Source organism: Podarcis melisellensis (genome assembly GCF_964234715.1).
Source record: "Podarcis melisellensis genome assembly, chromosome: 2".
Classification (NCBI taxonomy): domain Eukaryota; kingdom Metazoa; phylum Chordata; class Lepidosauria; order Squamata; family Lacertidae; genus Podarcis; species Podarcis melisellensis.
This window is the reverse complement of record NC_138529.1, coordinates 118,701,062-118,718,406: the sequence shown is the minus strand read 5'-3', so window position 1 is coordinate 118,718,406 and position 17,345 is coordinate 118,701,062. Positions and strand designations below refer to the sequence as shown.

The 17,345-nt window shown below is 47.9% G+C and overlaps 3 protein-coding genes across 3 annotated transcripts in view; all 3 read left to right on the top strand.

Annotated features, from left to right (window-relative positions):
• LOC309364359 (tigger transposable element-derived protein 1-like) overlaps positions 1–17,345 on the top strand; it is a 122,199-nt gene that overhangs the window by 81,355 nt on the left and 23,499 nt on the right. The gene's annotated exons all lie outside the window — the stretch shown is intronic.
• On the top strand, positions 453–7,913 carry LOC309365232 (zinc finger protein 620-like). Its single transcript, XM_081903463.1, has 4 exons — positions 453–574; positions 1,374–1,454; positions 3,022–3,148; positions 7,560–7,913. The coding sequence occupies exons 1-4, from the start codon at positions 566–568 to the stop codon at positions 7,736–7,738; spliced, it is 396 nt and encodes a 131-aa protein (XP_081759589.1). The 5' UTR covers positions 453–565; the 3' UTR covers positions 7,739–7,913.
• LOC309364499 (uncharacterized protein) lies at positions 8,653–14,915 on the top strand. Its single transcript, XM_081901923.1, has 4 exons — positions 8,653–8,931; positions 9,913–10,039; positions 11,898–12,014; positions 12,267–14,915. Exons 1-4 carry the CDS (start codon positions 8,722–8,724, stop codon positions 13,817–13,819), a joined length of 2,007 nt encoding a protein of 668 aa, XP_081758049.1. The 5' UTR covers positions 8,653–8,721; the 3' UTR covers positions 13,820–14,915.

Below are 17,345 nucleotides of genomic sequence, written 5' to 3'. Positions count from 1 at the left end.
CATTTTAAATCGCATTTTAACCTGTATTTTAAATTGGTTTCCCCCCCATTATTGTTTTTACTGTGATTTGATTGGTGTTAGCCGCCATAAGCCCAGCTCTGGCCGGCCGGGGAGGGCGGGGTATAAATATAATAATAATAATAATAATAATAATAATAATAATAAGAAGAAGAAGAAGAAGAAGAAGAAGAAGAAGAAGAAGAAGAAGAAGAAGAAGTGAGTGTAAATATTAATTTGGAAAATCAAATAAATAGATTAAAAAATATATATCTTTGGTTGCAAGGGAAGGGGGGGGAGAAAAACCGAGGGGAGAAAAACCGAGGAGGACCCAGCAGAGAAATGATGTTTCAGGTGCAAGAATTGCAAAGCAGCTGGCAGGCAGGGGAGGGAGGGAGGGAGGGATAGAGAGAGAGAGGCAGCCTGGTCCTCCAGAGGCTTCCTAGAGAGGCAGGAAGTTCTGACAGTGAGTTGGAGGTGGGGGAAGACAAGAGGGAGCCCCCATTCCCTGGTCCTTCCAGGCAGGGATGGAAGGGGCCTGGTGAGATTCCTTGGCCAGGAGGAAGACATGGTGCGGGCAGGTATCCTGCATGGGGAGGGCAAGAATTGGCCTTTTTTGGGGGGGGGGAGGCATAAGATTCCCTTCCTATTGAAACCACACACAAAAAAATTGGGAGGGTGGGGGTCTGACCTCTGCAACCCAGCTGCAAGCTGCAGGTTCCTGCATTTGCAAGGGGGTTGGGCTAAATGACCCTGAGAACCCTTTCCAGCCCTACGATTCTGTGACCCACATTTCTCCCACAACCACCAATCCAGCAACTTCATCTCCCATGGGAGATGTGGGGAGACCCTCTTTTTGCAGAGGAAGCAGCATGGGCGGAGCGGGGGGCGGGAGAGAGAGAAAGGACGTTCCGCCTGCCAAAAAAATAAAATACAGTGGTACCTCAGATTACATACGCTTCAGGTTACAGACTCCGCTAACCCAGAAATAGTGCTTCAGGTTCAGAACTTTGCTTCAGGGTGAAAACAGAAATCGTGCTCTGGCGGCGCGGCAGCAGCAGGAGGCCCCATTAGCTAAAGTGGTGCTTCAGGTTAAGAACGGACCTCCGGAACGAATTAAGTACTTAACCCGAGGTACCACTGTATAGGATTATCCAGTTGCAAAGAGCCCCCTTTCCACCCAAAAATGCATTGATTGCATTGCAAGATCTTTCTCTCTCTCTCTCTCTCTCTGAGCTTTCCAATCTTTGTAGGTGCTGCAGAGGAAAGTCCCTCTTGGGGGGAGAAACTGTTTTTTTCACACCAGGGACTTCCAAGGGAAACAGACACACAGGATTAAAAAAAAAAACCTATCCCCTTCTTTGTCTCCCTTCCAGGCGGCAGAAAAAGCCCCATCGACACCTTCTGGGTATCCTTTTTACAGTGAAATAGGAAGAGACTCTACGCAGCCAGCTCAAGTAAGGGATGGGGGGGGGGCTTTGTGGGTTTACTTTTATGGGATGCATCTTTGAAGACCCTTGCCATGCATTTAAAGCACATACACTCCCTTGAGTTCCATGGTTGCCGAACGTCCCTGCCTCCTCCTCCTTATTAATTATTATTATTAGTAGTAGTACAGCAGTACCTCAGGTTACAGATGCTTCAGGTTACAGACTCTTCAGGTTACAGGCTACGCTAACCCAGAAATAGTACCTCGGGTTAAGAACTTTGCTTCAGGATGAGAACAGAAATAGTGCTCCGGTGGCGCGGCAGCAGGCCCCATTAGCGGTACCTCAGGTTAAGAACAGTTTGAGGTTAAGAACGGACCTCCGGAACAAATTAAGTACTTAACCCGAGGTACCACTGTATAGGATTATCCAGTTGCAAAGAGCCCCCTTTCCACCCAAAAATGCATTGATTGCATTGCAAGATCTTTCTCTCTCTCTCTCTCTCTCTGAGCTTTCCAATCTTTGTAGGTGCTGCAGAGGAAAGTCCCTCTTGGGGGGAGAAACTGTTTTTTTCACACCAGGGACTTCCAAGGGAAACAGACACACAGGATTAAAAAAAAAAACCTATCCCCTTCTTTGTCTCCCTTCCAGGCGGCAGAAAAAGCCCCATCGACACCTTCTGGGTATCCTTTTTACAGTGAAATAGGAAGAGACTCTACGCAGCCAGCTCAAGTAAGGGATGGGGGGGGGGCTTTGTGGGTTTACTTTTATGGGATGCATCTTTGAAGACCCTTGCCATGCATTTAAAGCACATACACTCCCTTGAGTTCCATGGTTGCCGAACGTCCCTGCCTCCTCCTCCTTATTAATTATTATTATTAGTAGTAGTACAGCAGTACCTCAGGTTACAGATGCTTCAGGTTACAGACTCTTCAGGTTACAGGCTACGCTAACCCAGAAATAGTACCTCGGGTTAAGAACTTTGCTTCAGGATGAGAACAGAAATAGTGCTCCGGTGGCGCGGCAGCAGGCCCCATTAGCGGTACCTCAGGTTAAGAACAGTTTGAGGTTAAGAACGGACCTCCGGAACAAATTAAGTACTTAACCCGAGGTACCACTGTAGTATCCTGCCCATCCGACTGGGTTGCCCCAGTGGGAAGGCACTACTGAATTCCACTAGTTTGCTCACCTGGACTTTTTGTACCACAGCAAAACCAAAGTAAAGAAACCTGAATCATTATTATTATTCTTATTTTCATCAAAACCTCCCTCTCCTCCCCTTGCCCTTTGTGGCAGGAAGATGTCAAGGCTGCCCAGTGTAAATCCTGGCCAGTTTTGCTCAAAAACGGCCCATACGTTGCCAGGCCACTCACAAGGTTCATGTCATTAATTTACAAGGCCCCTCTGCTCCTGAATCCCAGTTCCCGGGAATCCCATGTGAATCTGCATTCAGGTCCCGCTTCCTACATGCATCTGGTTGGCCACTGTGAGAACAGGATACTAGCCTAGATGGGCCTTTGGCCAGGTCACGTCTGCTCACCTGTCCGATTGCCTGTTTTTGTGTGTGTGACGAGACATATCTTCTTTTCCACTTTAGGCTCCTGCGACCTTTGAGGAGGTGGCTGTGCATTTCTCCAAGGACGAGTGGACTCTGCTGGATCCAGCCCAGAGGGCTCTGTACAGGGAAGTCATGCTGGAGAATTATGGGAAGGTGGCCTCTTTGGGTAAGCACCTACCTACATTGTATATTTAATCTCACAAGTAGAAGCACGCTGACATACCTTACAACAAAAATAGGGACGTCCTATTCCATTCTTCTTCTTCTTCTTCTTCTTCTTCTTCTTCTTCTTCTTCTTCTTCTTCTTCTTCTTCTTCTTCTTATTTTACTTTTTATACCCCACCCACCTGACTGGGTTGTCCCAGCCACTCTAGGTGGCTTCCAACATATATAAAAAACCAAAACATTAAACTTTAAAAGAACTTCCCTATACAGGACTACTTTCAGATGGTTCGAGAGTCAGACAACTCCATACCCTCCAGAATTTCTCCAGTGAAAATAGGGATGTCCTAACGAAAATGCCGGGATCAAATCAGAAACCGGGATGGCGTCTGTAAATCTAGGACTGTACCTGGAAAACAGGGACACTTGGAGGGTCTGCACTGAGTAAAAGTTATTTGTTATTTAAACTCCAAGCAGAGGTGGTCCTGCATAGTTTTTATAGGAGCGAAAAGGGAACTACCGTATTTTTTGCTCTATAGGACGCACTTTTTCCCCTCCAAAAATGAAGGGGAAATGTGTGGGCGTCCTATGGAGCGAATGCAGGCTCCCTGGCTTCAGCGATAGCAAGGCAAAGCCTCCGAAGCCTGCGCTACAGAGGCTTCCCGTTGCTTCCGCTGAAGCCAGGAGAGTCTGCTCTTTGAGGCTGGCGGGGGGGAAAGCAGTGCTTCCCCCATCGCCAGCCCCAGAGGATGGGGGGCAGCAGGAAGGCGCGCGACGCCTTCCCGCTACTCTCCAACCCGGCTTTGAGGCTGGCGGGGGGGAAAGCAGCGCTTCCCCCATCGCCAGCCCCAGAGGATGGGGGGCAGCAGGAAGGCGCGCGACGCCTTCCCGCTACTCTCCAACCCGGCTTTGAGGCTGGCGGGGGGGAAAGCAGCGCTTCCCCCATCGCCAGCCCCAGAGGATGGGGGGCAGCAGGAAGGCGCACGACGCCTTCCCGCTGCTCTCCAACCCTCCTGTGGGCTTTTGCGGGAGATGGGGGAATTCCCCCACCTCCCGCAAAAGCAGGCAAAAGCCGTGTGCTCTTTAAAGAGGCTCCGTGGCTTCTGCAGGCTTTTCTAGGAGGTGGAGGAATTCCCCCACCTCCTAGAAAAGCCCGCAGGAGCCGCGCACCCTTTAAAGAGCGCACGGCTCTTGGGGGCTTTTCCCCAAGGACGGAGAAGGGACTGACTGGCCGAGTCAGTCCCTTCTCCCTCCTGCGGGCTTTTGCGGGAGATGGGGGAATTCCCCCACCTCCCGCAAAAGCAGGCAAAAGCCGTGCGCTCTTTAAAGGAGCTGCACGGCTTTGCTGGCTTTTCCAGGAGGTGGGGGAATTCCCCCACCTCGCAGAAAAGCCTGCAAGAGCTGCGCAGCCTTTAAAGAGCGTGCAGCTCTTGGGGGCTTTTTCCCCAAGGAGGGAGAAGGGACTGACTGGCCGAGTCAGTTCCTTCTCCCTCCTTCGGGCTTTTGCAGGAGATGGGGGAATTCCCCCACCTCCCGCAAAAGCAGGCAAAAGCCGTGCGCTCTTTAAAGGTGCTGCACGGCTTTGCTGGCTTTTCCAGGAGGTGGGGGAATTCCCCCACCTCCTAGAAAAGCCCGCAGGAGCCGCGCACCCTTTAAAGAGCGCACGGCTCTTGGGGGCTTTTCCCCAAGGACGGAGAAGGGACTGACTGGCCGAGTCAGTCCCTTCTCCCTCCTGCGGGCTTTTGCGGGAGATGGGGGAATTCCCCCACCTCCCGCAAAAGCAGGCAAAAGCCGTGTGCTCTTTAAAGAGGCTCTGTGGCTTCTGCGGGCTTTTCTAGGAGGTGGGGGAATTCCCCCACCTCCTAGAAAAGCCCGCAGGAGCCGCGCACCCTTTAAAGAGCGCACGGCTCTTGGGGGCTTTTCCCCAAGGACGGAGAAGGGACTGACTGGCCGAGTCAGTCCCTTCTCCCTCCTGCGGGCTTTTGCGGGAGATGGGGGAATTCCCCCACCTCCCGCAAAAGCAGGCAAAAGCCGTGCGCTCTTTAAAGGAGCTGCACGGCTTTGCTGGCTTTTCCAGGAGGTGGGGGAATTCCCCCACCTCGCAGAAAAGCCTGCAAGAGCCGCGCAGCCTTTAAAGAGCGCGCAGCTCTTTGCGGCTTTTGCCCAAGGAGGGAGAAGGGACTGACTGGCCGTTTCAGTCCCTTCTCCCTCCTGGTCGAAAAGCCCGCAGGAGTCAAGCGGGGCTCCTGTGGGCTTTTGCGGGAGGTGGGGGAATTCCGCCACCTCCCGCAAAAGCAGGGAGAAGGTCTTGGAGTAGCGCACAGGCTGCGTGCAACCTGTCCACTGCTCCCAGAGCTGCGGGGGGGAAATCATATTTTTTCCTTGATTTCCCCCCCTGAAAACTAGGTGCGTCCTATGGTCCGGTGCGTCCAATCGTGCGAAAAATACGGTAATTAAAAGGCCAAATTAAAGGGCTCTCTTCCACATAACTCTGTAAATGGGGACTAGATTTTAATTCCCACAAATGAAACCCCAGGCCTGTTTTTGCTGTCCTGGAATCTTCCTCTGGCTCCCCTACCAGGCACCAGAGCCCAGCATTGCAAACCGCCTCTCCTTTCTTCTCCTTCAGAGCTGTAGACTACTTAGGCTGAGCCAAGTTATATGGCCAGCCCAAGAAGCCTTTGGCCACCAAGCCCCTCTGCCCTTCCTTCTGGAGCTTCTTTCCCCATCCTCTTCCTCTGTATTCTTCTGTCTGACTCCGGGAGCACCAGCAGCTCCAACTAACTCTGCTAAATAGCAGCTGGCTATATATACAGTTCTTTGGGCCAACCCCAGCCAATCACAGCGTTTCACTAAGAATTCTAAACCTACATCTTCCAATCAGAATAAGCACTACTTCTATCCTTCTTTTGCATACTGAGGGTTCTATCTCCAACTCCTCCTCCATTTAAAGTCCTCTGTTCCAGCCCCAGCCAATCACAGTGTCTCACTAAGAATTATAAACCAGCAACCGCCAATCAGAATACGCATTGCTCCAGTCCCTCCTCAGAAGTCTGTTAAAGTTCCCACAGTGACAGTTAAACAGACTTGCACCTGACCAGAGAGTAGACTTCCCCCATCAAACACATTGCAATAACAAATGCCAGAATACATTGCACAGTTTAAACAAGAAGGTTTTCTTCCCAGTCAATCATATTTGTATATTTGAGCCCTAGAAGGAAAGGGGAATACTCTTTCAGACCCCTTAACGCTCATTCTGTGCATAGACTTTTGAAAATAGAGCAGGGAAAATGTGTTGACTGTTTGAAGAGACATTGTAAAGAAATCAGAACGTTGTTGTTTAGTCGTTTAGTCATGTCCGACCCTTCGTGGCCCCATGGACCAGAGCACGCCAGGCACTCCTGTCTTCCACTGCCTCCCGCAGTTTGGTCAGACTCATGTTTGTAGCTTCGAGAACACTGTCCCACCATCTCGTCCTCTGTCGTCCCCTTCTCCTTGCGCCCTCCATCTTTCCCAACATCAGGGTCTTTTCCAGGGAGTCTTCTCTTCTCATGAGGTGGCCAAAGTCTTGGAGCCTCAGCTTCACGATCTATCCTTCAGTGAGCACTCAGGGCTGATCTCCTTCAGAATAGATAGGTTTGATCTTCGTACAGTCCGGATTGATGTAAACACATGCAGTAAGAGATAACTAGGGAGAGCATGAGGGAAATTAGAAAATAGATTTGAATTGGATATGCAGTAATAAAAAGATATAAAACAACTAACTGCAGAAAGGAGGGGAGAGAAGTCAAAGAGAATTGGATTTATTGGTTATTACATTAATCCCTCTAATGTTTTTAATCTGCTTACAATTTATTTGTAAATATTCAGTAAACCATTTCCATTCTTTTATACAATGTTTGTTATCTTGATTTCTTATTCTTCCAGTAAATTTTGCTATTTCTGCATATTCCCTGAGTTTTTGTATCCATTCTTCCTTTACTGGGACTTTCGCTTCTTTCCACTTTTGGGCACGTAACATTCTTGCTGCTGGAGTAGCATACATAAATAAATTTCTATACAATTTAGGTAGTCCTGTCCCTATGATTCCCTCCCTTCCCGCTCCATCTTCTGCTTCTGGGCTGCTCTCTGCCACAGCCTCCTCCTGCTCACTAAGCCCTGCCACCTCTCCAGCTTCCAACACCTTCTCCTCCCAGTCTTCTCCCTCTGATTACCCATCGTTGTCCCACCACCAATCCCTGGGCTCTGAGTCTTTTTCTCTTAGGGGGTTTCCCGACTGGTGCTTCCCATCATGTCCCTGTGTCCAATGATGGCACTACCTCTGTCTTAGGGGGCCGGTAACAGAACCAGTCCAGTCTGAAATTCTGGACTCCTAGAAGGAAAAAAAATATTTTCTTCTTCTTCTTCCATTCAAGATGGGCCCCTGATTCTTCAACCTCTTCTCATCAGCTGGTTGGAAGGAGAGGAAGAGGAAATTGACCCGGAGCAACTGGCAGGTAGGTGCGAGGATGATCTGGGGCAGGGTTGTTACCTTGCCAGGTCTCTGTGGTCTTGTTTTGTGTTACCCAGAAATTGTGTGGGGTTTTTTCTTTAAAAAATATTTAGGGGGTACTCTCATTTTGACTCAAGAAAATCACCATTTTATAGTTCAAATTGGGGGAAATAAACACAGTAAGTGGACAAAAGCACAAAGAACATGCATTCCCTCATATTACACAGCTGACAGCTCACAGTAACTTCCACATTGGCATGAGGTTGTGTGCACTAACATCTTCCCGATCCCTCTGCTTGCTGCTTTTCCTAGTCATATTGAAACACCGCCCTTCAATGAGGCCAAATTTTCATCAGTAAAATACCACACATCCAAGTGCCACACTGCTTCACACATTAAACGCTCGCTTCTGCCTGACACTCAGGAAACACTGTGACAGGAAATAAGGCCGCCATCGGGGGTAGCAACAGACCTGACAATTCGCCGTGCTAGAGAAGAAACTTTTTTTTTTAAAGTTTCTTCTCCCATTAGATTCACAAAATGCAAAAAACACTGCTCAGAATAGCCTGAGGCTAGATGCCTTGACATGGGACGCGGGTGGCGCTGTGGTCTAAACCACAGAGCCTAGGACTTGCCGATCAGAAGGTCGGCGGTTCAAATCCCTACAACGGAGTCAGCTCCCGTTGCTTGGTCCCTGCTCCTGCCCACCTAGCAGTTCGAAAGCACGTCAAAGTGCAAGTACATAAATAGGTACCACTCTGGCGAGAAGGTAAATGGCGTTTCCGTGCGTTGCTCTGCTTCGCCAGAAGCGGCTTAGTAATGCTGGTCACATGACCCGGAAGCTGTATGCCAGCTCCCTCGGCCAAGAAAGCGAGATGAGCACCGCAACCCCAGAATCACCCGTGGCTGGACCTAATGGTCAGGGGTCCCTTTACCCTTACCTTTACCTTTAGATGCCTTGACACCCATCGTGAATGGTTTTCACCCACTTTGATTCCTCACAAAATCAAGGTGGAGGCGGCATTGCAGGGGCTTGGACTAAATGCCCATTTGAGTCCCTTCCATCTCCACAAGGCTACGATTCCATGAACTGCGAATCGAACTCAGAATCGTGGCTTGCATCTCCAAAGTCAAGCAGGTTGATGTGGTTGCCATGCAAGGAAACGGCATGGAAAATGTTACCCTGCCATCTTTTTTCTCTCGTCGCCTGTGCAGGTGGGGAAACTTCCATGACGTGCTCAAGGCTCTCGCCTCTTTGTCACTGGGTGGAAAGAGCCGTTCTGCCCTCATCTCAGGTAAGCAAAGCTCCTCCTATCCGTAGCAGAGGCGATCCAGGAAAAGGCTGCTCCCAGGGTAAAAATAAATGACTTTTTTAAAAAATCAGATTTTTAAAATTTAAATCAGATTTTAATTTAAATTGGATTTTTAAAATAAAATGCTATTGGAGGAGAAGTCTTTCTAAATATAGTTTTCTATTTAAGTTGCATTATAGTCCAAAGGCTATTCATCAGGAAATAAGGATTTGTTTTAAATTTCTCTTGTGTGCTAAAACTCAGTCTGCTTTTTTTTAAAAAAATGTTTAACCATATCAGTTAACAAACATGCTATAATGTTATTGTTTTAGTTAAATAAATTGTTAGTAAGGAAATGATTATTAGGAAATGGTTATTTTTCTCCTTCCAATAAAATACAGCAGAAAAGTAATATAATATAATATAAGCAGTTAACTTATTAAACCTCACAATAATTTCATAATTTCATAATCATCTATGTATGTCTAATAGTATAACCAAATCAGTAATTTTTGATATAACTGCAACAACTACTCTGTAAATTTATTACTCCAAAAGTGAAACCTTCATCTGGTTGTAAATATTAAGATTATACCAGTAAGACTGAGTCTTTCTGTAAAAAAATGATTTAAATCAAGTCTTACTGGCTAGTGATTTAAATCGTGATTTTAAACAATTTGATTTAAATCAAATCCTTCCTGGTTGCTCCTCCCATTTGCTCCTGAGGCGGGGCTATGCGAGTGGCCCAACCAATCAAAGCAGGCCACAAAGAGAAGCGCAGTAGCGCCTTGGCACAAATCCTGGCAAGCAGATGCCAGCATCCTGTGTGGCAGATTTGTAGGGCGGATGGGTCCTCAAATCAATTTCTTCCTTCTGCCTCTGCATGGGTTCTTGTTTCAGTTGGGTTATTTCTTTTTGCTAAGGGCACGAGGGAATCGTCCATCTGTTTGTTGCTGTTGAGAAAACGCATCCTTCTTTTCCCAGGGTTTGGTCTCCTTTGAGGAAGTGAGTGTCTCCTTCGCCGCAGAGGAGTGGGCTCTGCTGGATCCAGACCAAAGGGCGCTGTACAAAGAAGTCATGTTGGAGAACTACAGGAATGTGGCCTCTCTGGGTGAGGATTGTAAGGGGAAACATGGAGTTGGAAGGTGTCAACATGCAGAGGGCCCAGCTGTGCCGTCTGCTTCTATCAGCCCATGCTCCAACATAAATCAGCGACCCAGGCTTGAGAAGCCAGGGCACACTATTAGCAGAGTGTATAATAATAATAATAATAATAATAATAATAATAATAATAATAATTTATACCCCCCGTCCATCTGGCTGGGTTTCCCCAGCCACTCTGGGCGGCTTCCAACAGAACACTAAAATACAATAACCAATTAAACATTAAAAGCTTCCCTAAACAGGGCTGCCTTCAGATGTCTTCTAAAAGTTTGGTAGTTATTTTTCTCTTTGACATCTGGTGGGAGGGTGTTCCACAGGGCGGGTGCCACCACCGAGAAGGCCCTTCAGATGTCTTCCAAAAATCAGATAGTTGTTTATTTCCTTGACATCTGATGGGAGGGCGTTCCACAGGGAGGGAGCCACTACTGAGAAGGCCTTCTGCCTGGTTCCCTGTAACCTCACTTCTTGCAGTGAGGGAACTGCCAGAAGGCCCTCAGAGCTGGACCTCAAGGTCCGAGCTGAACGATGGGGGTGGAGACGCTCCTTCAGGTATACTGGGCTGAGGCTGTTTAGAGCTTCAAAGGTCAGCACCAACACTTTGAATTGTCCTCAGAAACGTACTGGGAGCCAATGTAGGTATTTCAGGACCAGTGTTATATGGTCTCGACGGCCGCTCCCAGTCACCAGTCTAGCTGCCGCATTCTGGATTAATTGCAGATTCCGAGCCACCTTCAAAGGTAGCCCCACATAGAGCGCATTGCAGTAATCCAAGCAGGAGATAACCAGAGCATGCACCACTCTGGCGAGACAGTCTGCGGACAGATAGGATCTCAGCCTGCATACCAGATGGTGCTGGTAGACAGCTGCCCTGGACACAGAATTGACCTGCGCCTCCATGGACAGCTGCGAGTCCAAAATGACTCCCAGGCTGCACACAGGTACAGTCTCTGATTGCTGGGGGAAAGCCCCAGAGAGGAGGAGACACAGATGGCTGTGGAGAGGCATGGACTTTAGTCTCGGCAACTGATTTCCATGGAGGAAGATCACCAGGAAGGAGCTGCTCTGCTCATTAGGCCTGACACTCAGCTAAATCTTTGGAGATTGTGTTTTTGCTAATGAAGTGTTAACTCCTACTTGGAACAGTGTGATTTACTGCTGGCTCGCTCTTTGACAGCAAGGCAGATTCCCTACCACATAGCTGTGCCCTTTCCCCTCCTGATACAGTGGTGCCCCGCAAGACGAATGCCTCGCAAGACGGAAAACCCGCTAGACGAAAGGGTTTTCCGTTTTGGAGGTGCTTCGCAAATCGAATTTCCTATGGGCTTGCTTCGCAAGACGAAAATGTCGTGCGAGTTCCTGTGGGTTTTTTTTCCTCCCCCCCCTTTTCCCTAGCTGCTAAGCCGCTTATCAGCTGATCCGCTAAGCCGCTTAACAGCTGATCCGCTAAGCCGCTTAACAGCTGATCCGCTAAGCCGCTTAACAGCTGATCCGCTAAGCCGCTTATCAGCTGATCCGCTAAGCCCGCTAATAGCGCTAATCCGCTAAACCGCTAATGGGCTTGCTTCGCAAGACGAAAAAACCGCAAGACGAAGAGACTCGCAGAATGGATTCTTTTCGTCTTGCGAGGCACCACTGTACCTGGTCCACTTGTTTCTTCCTTTTTAAAAATCCATTGTCTTCATTCCATTTGCCCTTTGGGGTGGGATGGAGGTACAAAACAGGCCACGTGGCCTGGGATTTCTGGACGCGCAGGTCACAAATGCCATAAATATTTGTTTTCTCTCTCTTTTCTTAATCCCATGAAGAAGGTCCTCTGATGCCCAGATCTGACCTCGTCTCCTGGCTGGAAGGAAAGGAAGAACTGCTGGCCTGGGAGGAGCCTGCAAAGAAGGACAAGGGATTTTTCCAGGAAAAATTGACTGGTAGGTCCTCCTCAGATGAAAAATATCAATCAGAGAAAGAGAGATCTGTGCTCGGTGAAATTGAGTGAAGGAATCAACCAGAAATGAATTTGTACTATTCTCTCAGATATTGGCAAATGCGAAAGGTAACCTAGCAGGATGTGGAGAGAGAAAAGAGGATTTTGGAGATTGTGAAATAACAAAAGCAGTTAGTCCTCACTTTCTGCCTTGAAGCCCAATCATGTTTTCTTTTTGTTTCCTTTTTCCAAACAGAGGATGGACTTGGCTTTGAGAATTATAAGGAGCAATCTGTGGCGTCATTGGAAACAGCTAAGCAGGAAGCAGCAACAGAGGCCTTTGGGACGCAAAGGGGACCTACGTATCTTGAGGGAAATGAATCTTCTCCTTCTCTGCAAGATGATTTTCATGAAATCCTGAGCGTACATTTACCTGACATGGGAAAGAGGTGCCCAGTGTGTGGGAAGACTTTCAAAGATGAATCGAGCTTGAATAAACATTGCAGAACCCACACAGGAGAGAAACCATATCAATGCCTGGAGTGCGGAAAGAGCTTCAGTGGTAGCGGAAAACTTACTAGACATAAAAGAAGCCACACAGGGGAGAAACCGTATCAGTGCCCTGAATGTGGAAAGAGCTTCAGTGAGAGAGGGACACTTATTAGACATCAGAGAATCCACACAGGGGAGAAACCTTACCAATGCCTTGAGTGTGGAAAGAGCTTCAGCGACAGCAAAACATTGAATAATCATCAAAGAACACACACAGGAGAGAAACCATATAAATGCCTGGAGTGTGGAAAGAGCTTCAGCTACAGTAGCATCCTGAATACACACCGAAGAACGCACACAGGGGAAAAGCCATTTCAGTGCCTGGAGTGTGGAAAGAGCTTCAGTCGGAGCACCCACCTTTCTGCCCATCAGAGAACTCACACAGGGGAGAAACCGTATAAATGCCTGGAGTGTGGAAAGAGCTTCAGTGTTAGCTCAAACCTTAGTTGTCATCAGAGAACCCACACGGGAGTGAAACCATATAAATGTATAGTGTGTGGAAAGAGTTTCAGTGCTAGCTCAAGCCTTACTTTACATGAGAGAACTCACACAGGGGAGAAACCGTATAAATGCCCTGAGTGTGGAAAGAGCTTCAATCACAGCTCAAATCTTACCTCACACCAGAGAACGCACACAGGGGAAAAGCCATTTAGGTGCATGGAGTGCGGAAAGAGCTTCAGCCAGAGCATAAGTCTCACCGCCCATCAAAGAGTCCACACTGGCATGAAACCATATACTTGCCTGGAGTGCGGAAAGAGCTTCAGCGACAGCAAGACGCTCACTACTCATCAGAGAATCCACACGGGAGAGAAGCCATACAGATGTGGTGAGTGTGGGAAAAACTTCAGCGTCAGCTCAAGCCTTACTTCACATCAAAGAACTCACACCGGGGAAAAGCCCTTCAAATGTGCAGAGTGTGGGAAGAGCTTCAGTCAGAAAGCCCACCTTTGTGCCCATCAGAGAACTCACACAGGGGAGAAACCTTACCAGTGTCTGCAGTGTGGGAAAAGCTTCAGCCAGAGCACAAGCCTCAGCACACATCAGAGAATTCACACAGGGAAGAAACCGTATGAATGTCTTCCGTATGGAAAAAGCTTCAAGAAGAGCTCAGATGTTCCTTCGTATCAAGGAAGCCACACAGGACAACTCTGGATATATGGCCCTTTGCTTCAAAACCAAGACGATGGTGTATTGCCTATATTCTGTCCATCTGGCAAGGAGACGGATTTTGATGACAAACTCCTATGTTTCATTTAAAAGATGAACAATGCAACTATTTGACTCTTGGTTGGGTGCTGTTTAGTCCCACAGGTTTGCTGCTTCCTCTGTTTGCTAGTAACAAAATCCACCTCTTGCCTTCATCCTCAAACTTTGGAGGCAAGGGTGTGGCAAAGTGGTGGCGGTTATCTATTTCCTTTGTATCTTGTTTTAAGAGGATTCTGATGAGGCTCTGTCCTCTGAAGGGAGGCTAAATCAATTTATAAACAGGAACAATTTTGGCGAACGCTGAAAAAACCCTCCTATGACTTTCTTGCTTTGTTTTGGAACTCTTAACGTACAGTGGGGAGCTGTTCATGTAAGATAATCTACAGCGGTGAGTGATGGTTTTGGTGTATATTCTAGTGCCCAGTCTTTTCAGTATTGTTAATAAAGTTTCACAACTATGATGCCAGTCATTCAGATTGTGACCGTATGGCAGGGTGGAGGAACTTTTTTCCATTGTGGAGGGTGGAAAGTGCTTTAGTGATAAAAGGAACACTTCCTACATATATAAAAAACACAAAAAAAACTCACAACAGGTTGAAATATTTTCAGTGTGTGGAAAGAGCTTTAGTCAACACCTTACTATACCCAAAAAAGCCCATGGGGGTGCTATGGAAATGTATGGGGCAGGGGTCGTCAAACTTTTTCAGCAGGGGGCCAGTCCACTGTCCCTCAGATCTTGTGGGGGGGCCAAACTATATATTTGGGGGGGGGTGAACGAATTCCTATGCCCCACAAATAACCCAGAGATGCATTTTAAATAAAAGGATACATTCTACTCATGTAAAAACATGCTGATTCCCGAACCGTCCGCGGGCCAGATTTAGAAGGCAATTGGGCCAGATCCGGCCCCCGGGCCTTAGTTTGCCTGCCCATGGTATGGAGTATGGAAAAAGCATCAGCCAGAGTCAATGCATTGCTTAAAGGTCCATCAAAGAACCATTTCGAAGTATCAAAGATTAAGATGATTGTGACCATGAGAAGACAGGGGAGGGCAAACTTGATGAGCAATAGGTTTTTGCTACAATCCTTTTAGAGCTTGAGATTCATGCAACTGCAGCTGTTGAAATAAAAATTGAACTTGCTTTCATGGCATGTCTGATCACTGATAAAGAAGAAATCGCCCACCCTTTATTAGAAATCCTAGCTTTCAAAGTTTCTAATGTGCACCCTGTCTACATTCTGGAGACGCCTCTATTTATTTAGCAATGCAGCCGCTGCTTTTTGAGCTTCCTCCACAAAGCAGCTTCTTTATTAATTGCTCCTTGTTTGAAAGGGGAAGTGGCTTCTTTAATTTGTAAGATTTCTCACCTGCCTTCAAGGAAGAACTCTGCTGGATCAGTCTCAAGGCTCACCTGGCCCAGGAATTTGTTCTCACAATGGCCAAACTGGTGCTTCAGTCGGGAGCCCACAAGCAAGACCTGAATGCAACAGTCACTCTCACCACTTGTGATTCTCACCAAATTATAACCATTTATAGCCTTCCTGAACTTGTAGCAGTTATACAGGTTGTTTCTTCTGTTTTTATGATTTGTCTTTATATTTGTTTCTAATCTACTGCAGCAGTACGCGGGTGACGCTGTGGTCTAAACCACAGGACCTAGGGCTTGCTGATCAGAAGGTTGGCGGTTCAAATCCCTGCGACAGGGTGAGCTCCCGTTGCTCGGTCCCTGCTCCTGCCAACCTAGCAGTTTGAAAGCACGCCAAAGTGCAAGTAGATAAATAGGTACCACTCCGGTGGGAAGGTAAACGGTGTTTCCGTGTGCTGCTCTGCTTCACCAGAAGCGGCTTAGTCATGCTGGCCACATGACCCGGAAGCATTGTCTGTGGACAAACGCCGGCTCCCTCGGCCTATAGAGCGAGATGAGCGCACAACCCCAGAGCCATCCACGACTGGACCTAATGATCAGGGGTACCTTACAGTGGTACTGTTGCAGGAATTTATAGATAGGACGGGGGGTTGCCCCTCCAGCAGATATCATACACATGCAGCCCACTACCAAAATCAGCACAATCACTTTTGTGACTTTTGTGATTTGTCCCCACAAAACACTTCATCACAGTTTCTTCCTGTCTATTCAAAGGGCCTCTGCCGTGGAATACCAAATGTAAGAATTCACTGATAACTGTATCTATGTACTGGCTCACTGGGAAAACTTCAGAAATTCATATAGACATGTGAGCTCAGCTACTCAGCAGCCCCTCTGCCTGAGTGGTAATTCCTGGCATCCTGATACCTGAGTGCCAGACAGGGAGCCATTCCAGAAATAACAAACCCGGATGAAGACAAAAGGGTGTGATTGACTTGACTGGGAAACAGGGAAATGTAAATATCTCTTGTTACACTTGATGGGTGTTTGGTGGAGGGCAAGGAGAACCATGGGGCAGGGTCCAGGATGCTCAAATTACTGCCATGAGACCTCCCCTTTCATGATGTAACCATGATGTATGAGAAATGTAGTTTGGGGGGGTGTAACATGGGGATTAGGGACATGGGTGGCGCTGTGGGTTAAACCACAGAGCCTAGGACTTGCCGATCTGAAGGTTGGCAGTTCAAATCCCCGTGATGGGGTCAGCTCCCGTTGCTCGGTCCCTGCTCCTGCCAACCTAGCAGTTCGAAAGCACGTCAAAAGTTCAAGTAGATAAATAGGTACTGCTCCTGCGGGAAGGTAAACAGCGTTTCTGGTTCGCCAGAAGCGGCTTCGTCATGCTGGCCACATGACCCGGAAGCTGTACGCCGGCTCCCTCAGCAAATAAAGCAAGATGAGCACCGCAACCCCAGAGTCGGCCACGACTGGACCTAATGGTCAGGGGTCCCTTTACCTTTACCTAACATGGGGATTAGCAGCTAATAAAAGTTTGGGTGCTCTTTTGTTCGGGGCTTCCATCTTGTTCCACGTTGTGGCAGGTGGGTGTCCTGTTAACAGTACCTCAGGTTAAGAACACCCCAGGTTATGCACATTTTAAACCAGGAACTGGGTGTTCCGGCTTGCGAAATTATTTTGGGATGCAAAGTAGCTCTCTGGAGGCCTGGCTGCTGCCTGGAGCTGGGCCCCAGCAGCATCTAGGTGCAGCAGGTTGCATCCTAGCCCCAAACGTTAGGTAAGGAACACTTACCTAATAAAGACTAAGAGCCAAGTCCAGTGGTGAATCTGGTAAGTAAACAAAGTGAGTGTTATGTACTGAGTTGAATAGGATCCAAAATGCAGCAATCTGATTGGTCCTAGAACAATAGGATTCAGAATGCAGCAGTCTGATTGGTCCTAGAACAATGCAGCAGGATTGGTCCGCAGGAGCCACCCAATCCAGCTCCAGACCCAATCCAGCTCCAGGTGGAAGTGAATCCACAACCTGATTGGCCTACAGGAGAATCCCGGAATTAGCCAATCACGTGCAGCCCATTGTGTAAAATAATGTATATAAAGCAGATATTGTGGGGGAACTTCCATTCCTCCTCACCACTATGAGCTGAATGTTTTGTTGTTGTTTAGTCGTTTAGTCGTGTCCGACTCTTCGTGAC

Bases quoted from the DNA above. Each gene is read 5' to 3' on its own strand.
- LOC309365232 (XM_081903463.1), top strand. The intron at 1,455-3,021 runs GTAAGGGATGGG...TTTCCACTTTAG, and splicing joins ACTCTACGCAGCCAGCTCAA to GCTCCTGCGACCTTTGAGGA. The intron at 3,149-7,559 runs GTAAGCACCTAC...CTTCCATTCAAG, and splicing joins TGGGAAGGTGGCCTCTTTGG to ATGGGCCCCTGATTCTTCAA.
- LOC309364499 (XM_081901923.1), top strand. From the start codon at position 8,722: ATGAACTGCGAATCGAACTCAGAATCGTGGCTTGCATCTCCAAAGTCA. The intron at 10,040-11,897 runs GTGAGGATTGTA...AATCCCATGAAG, and splicing joins CAGGAATGTGGCCTCTCTGG to AAGGTCCTCTGATGCCCAGA. The intron at 12,015-12,266 runs GTAGGTCCTCCT...TTTTCCAAACAG, and splicing joins TTTCCAGGAAAAATTGACTG to AGGATGGACTTGGCTTTGAG.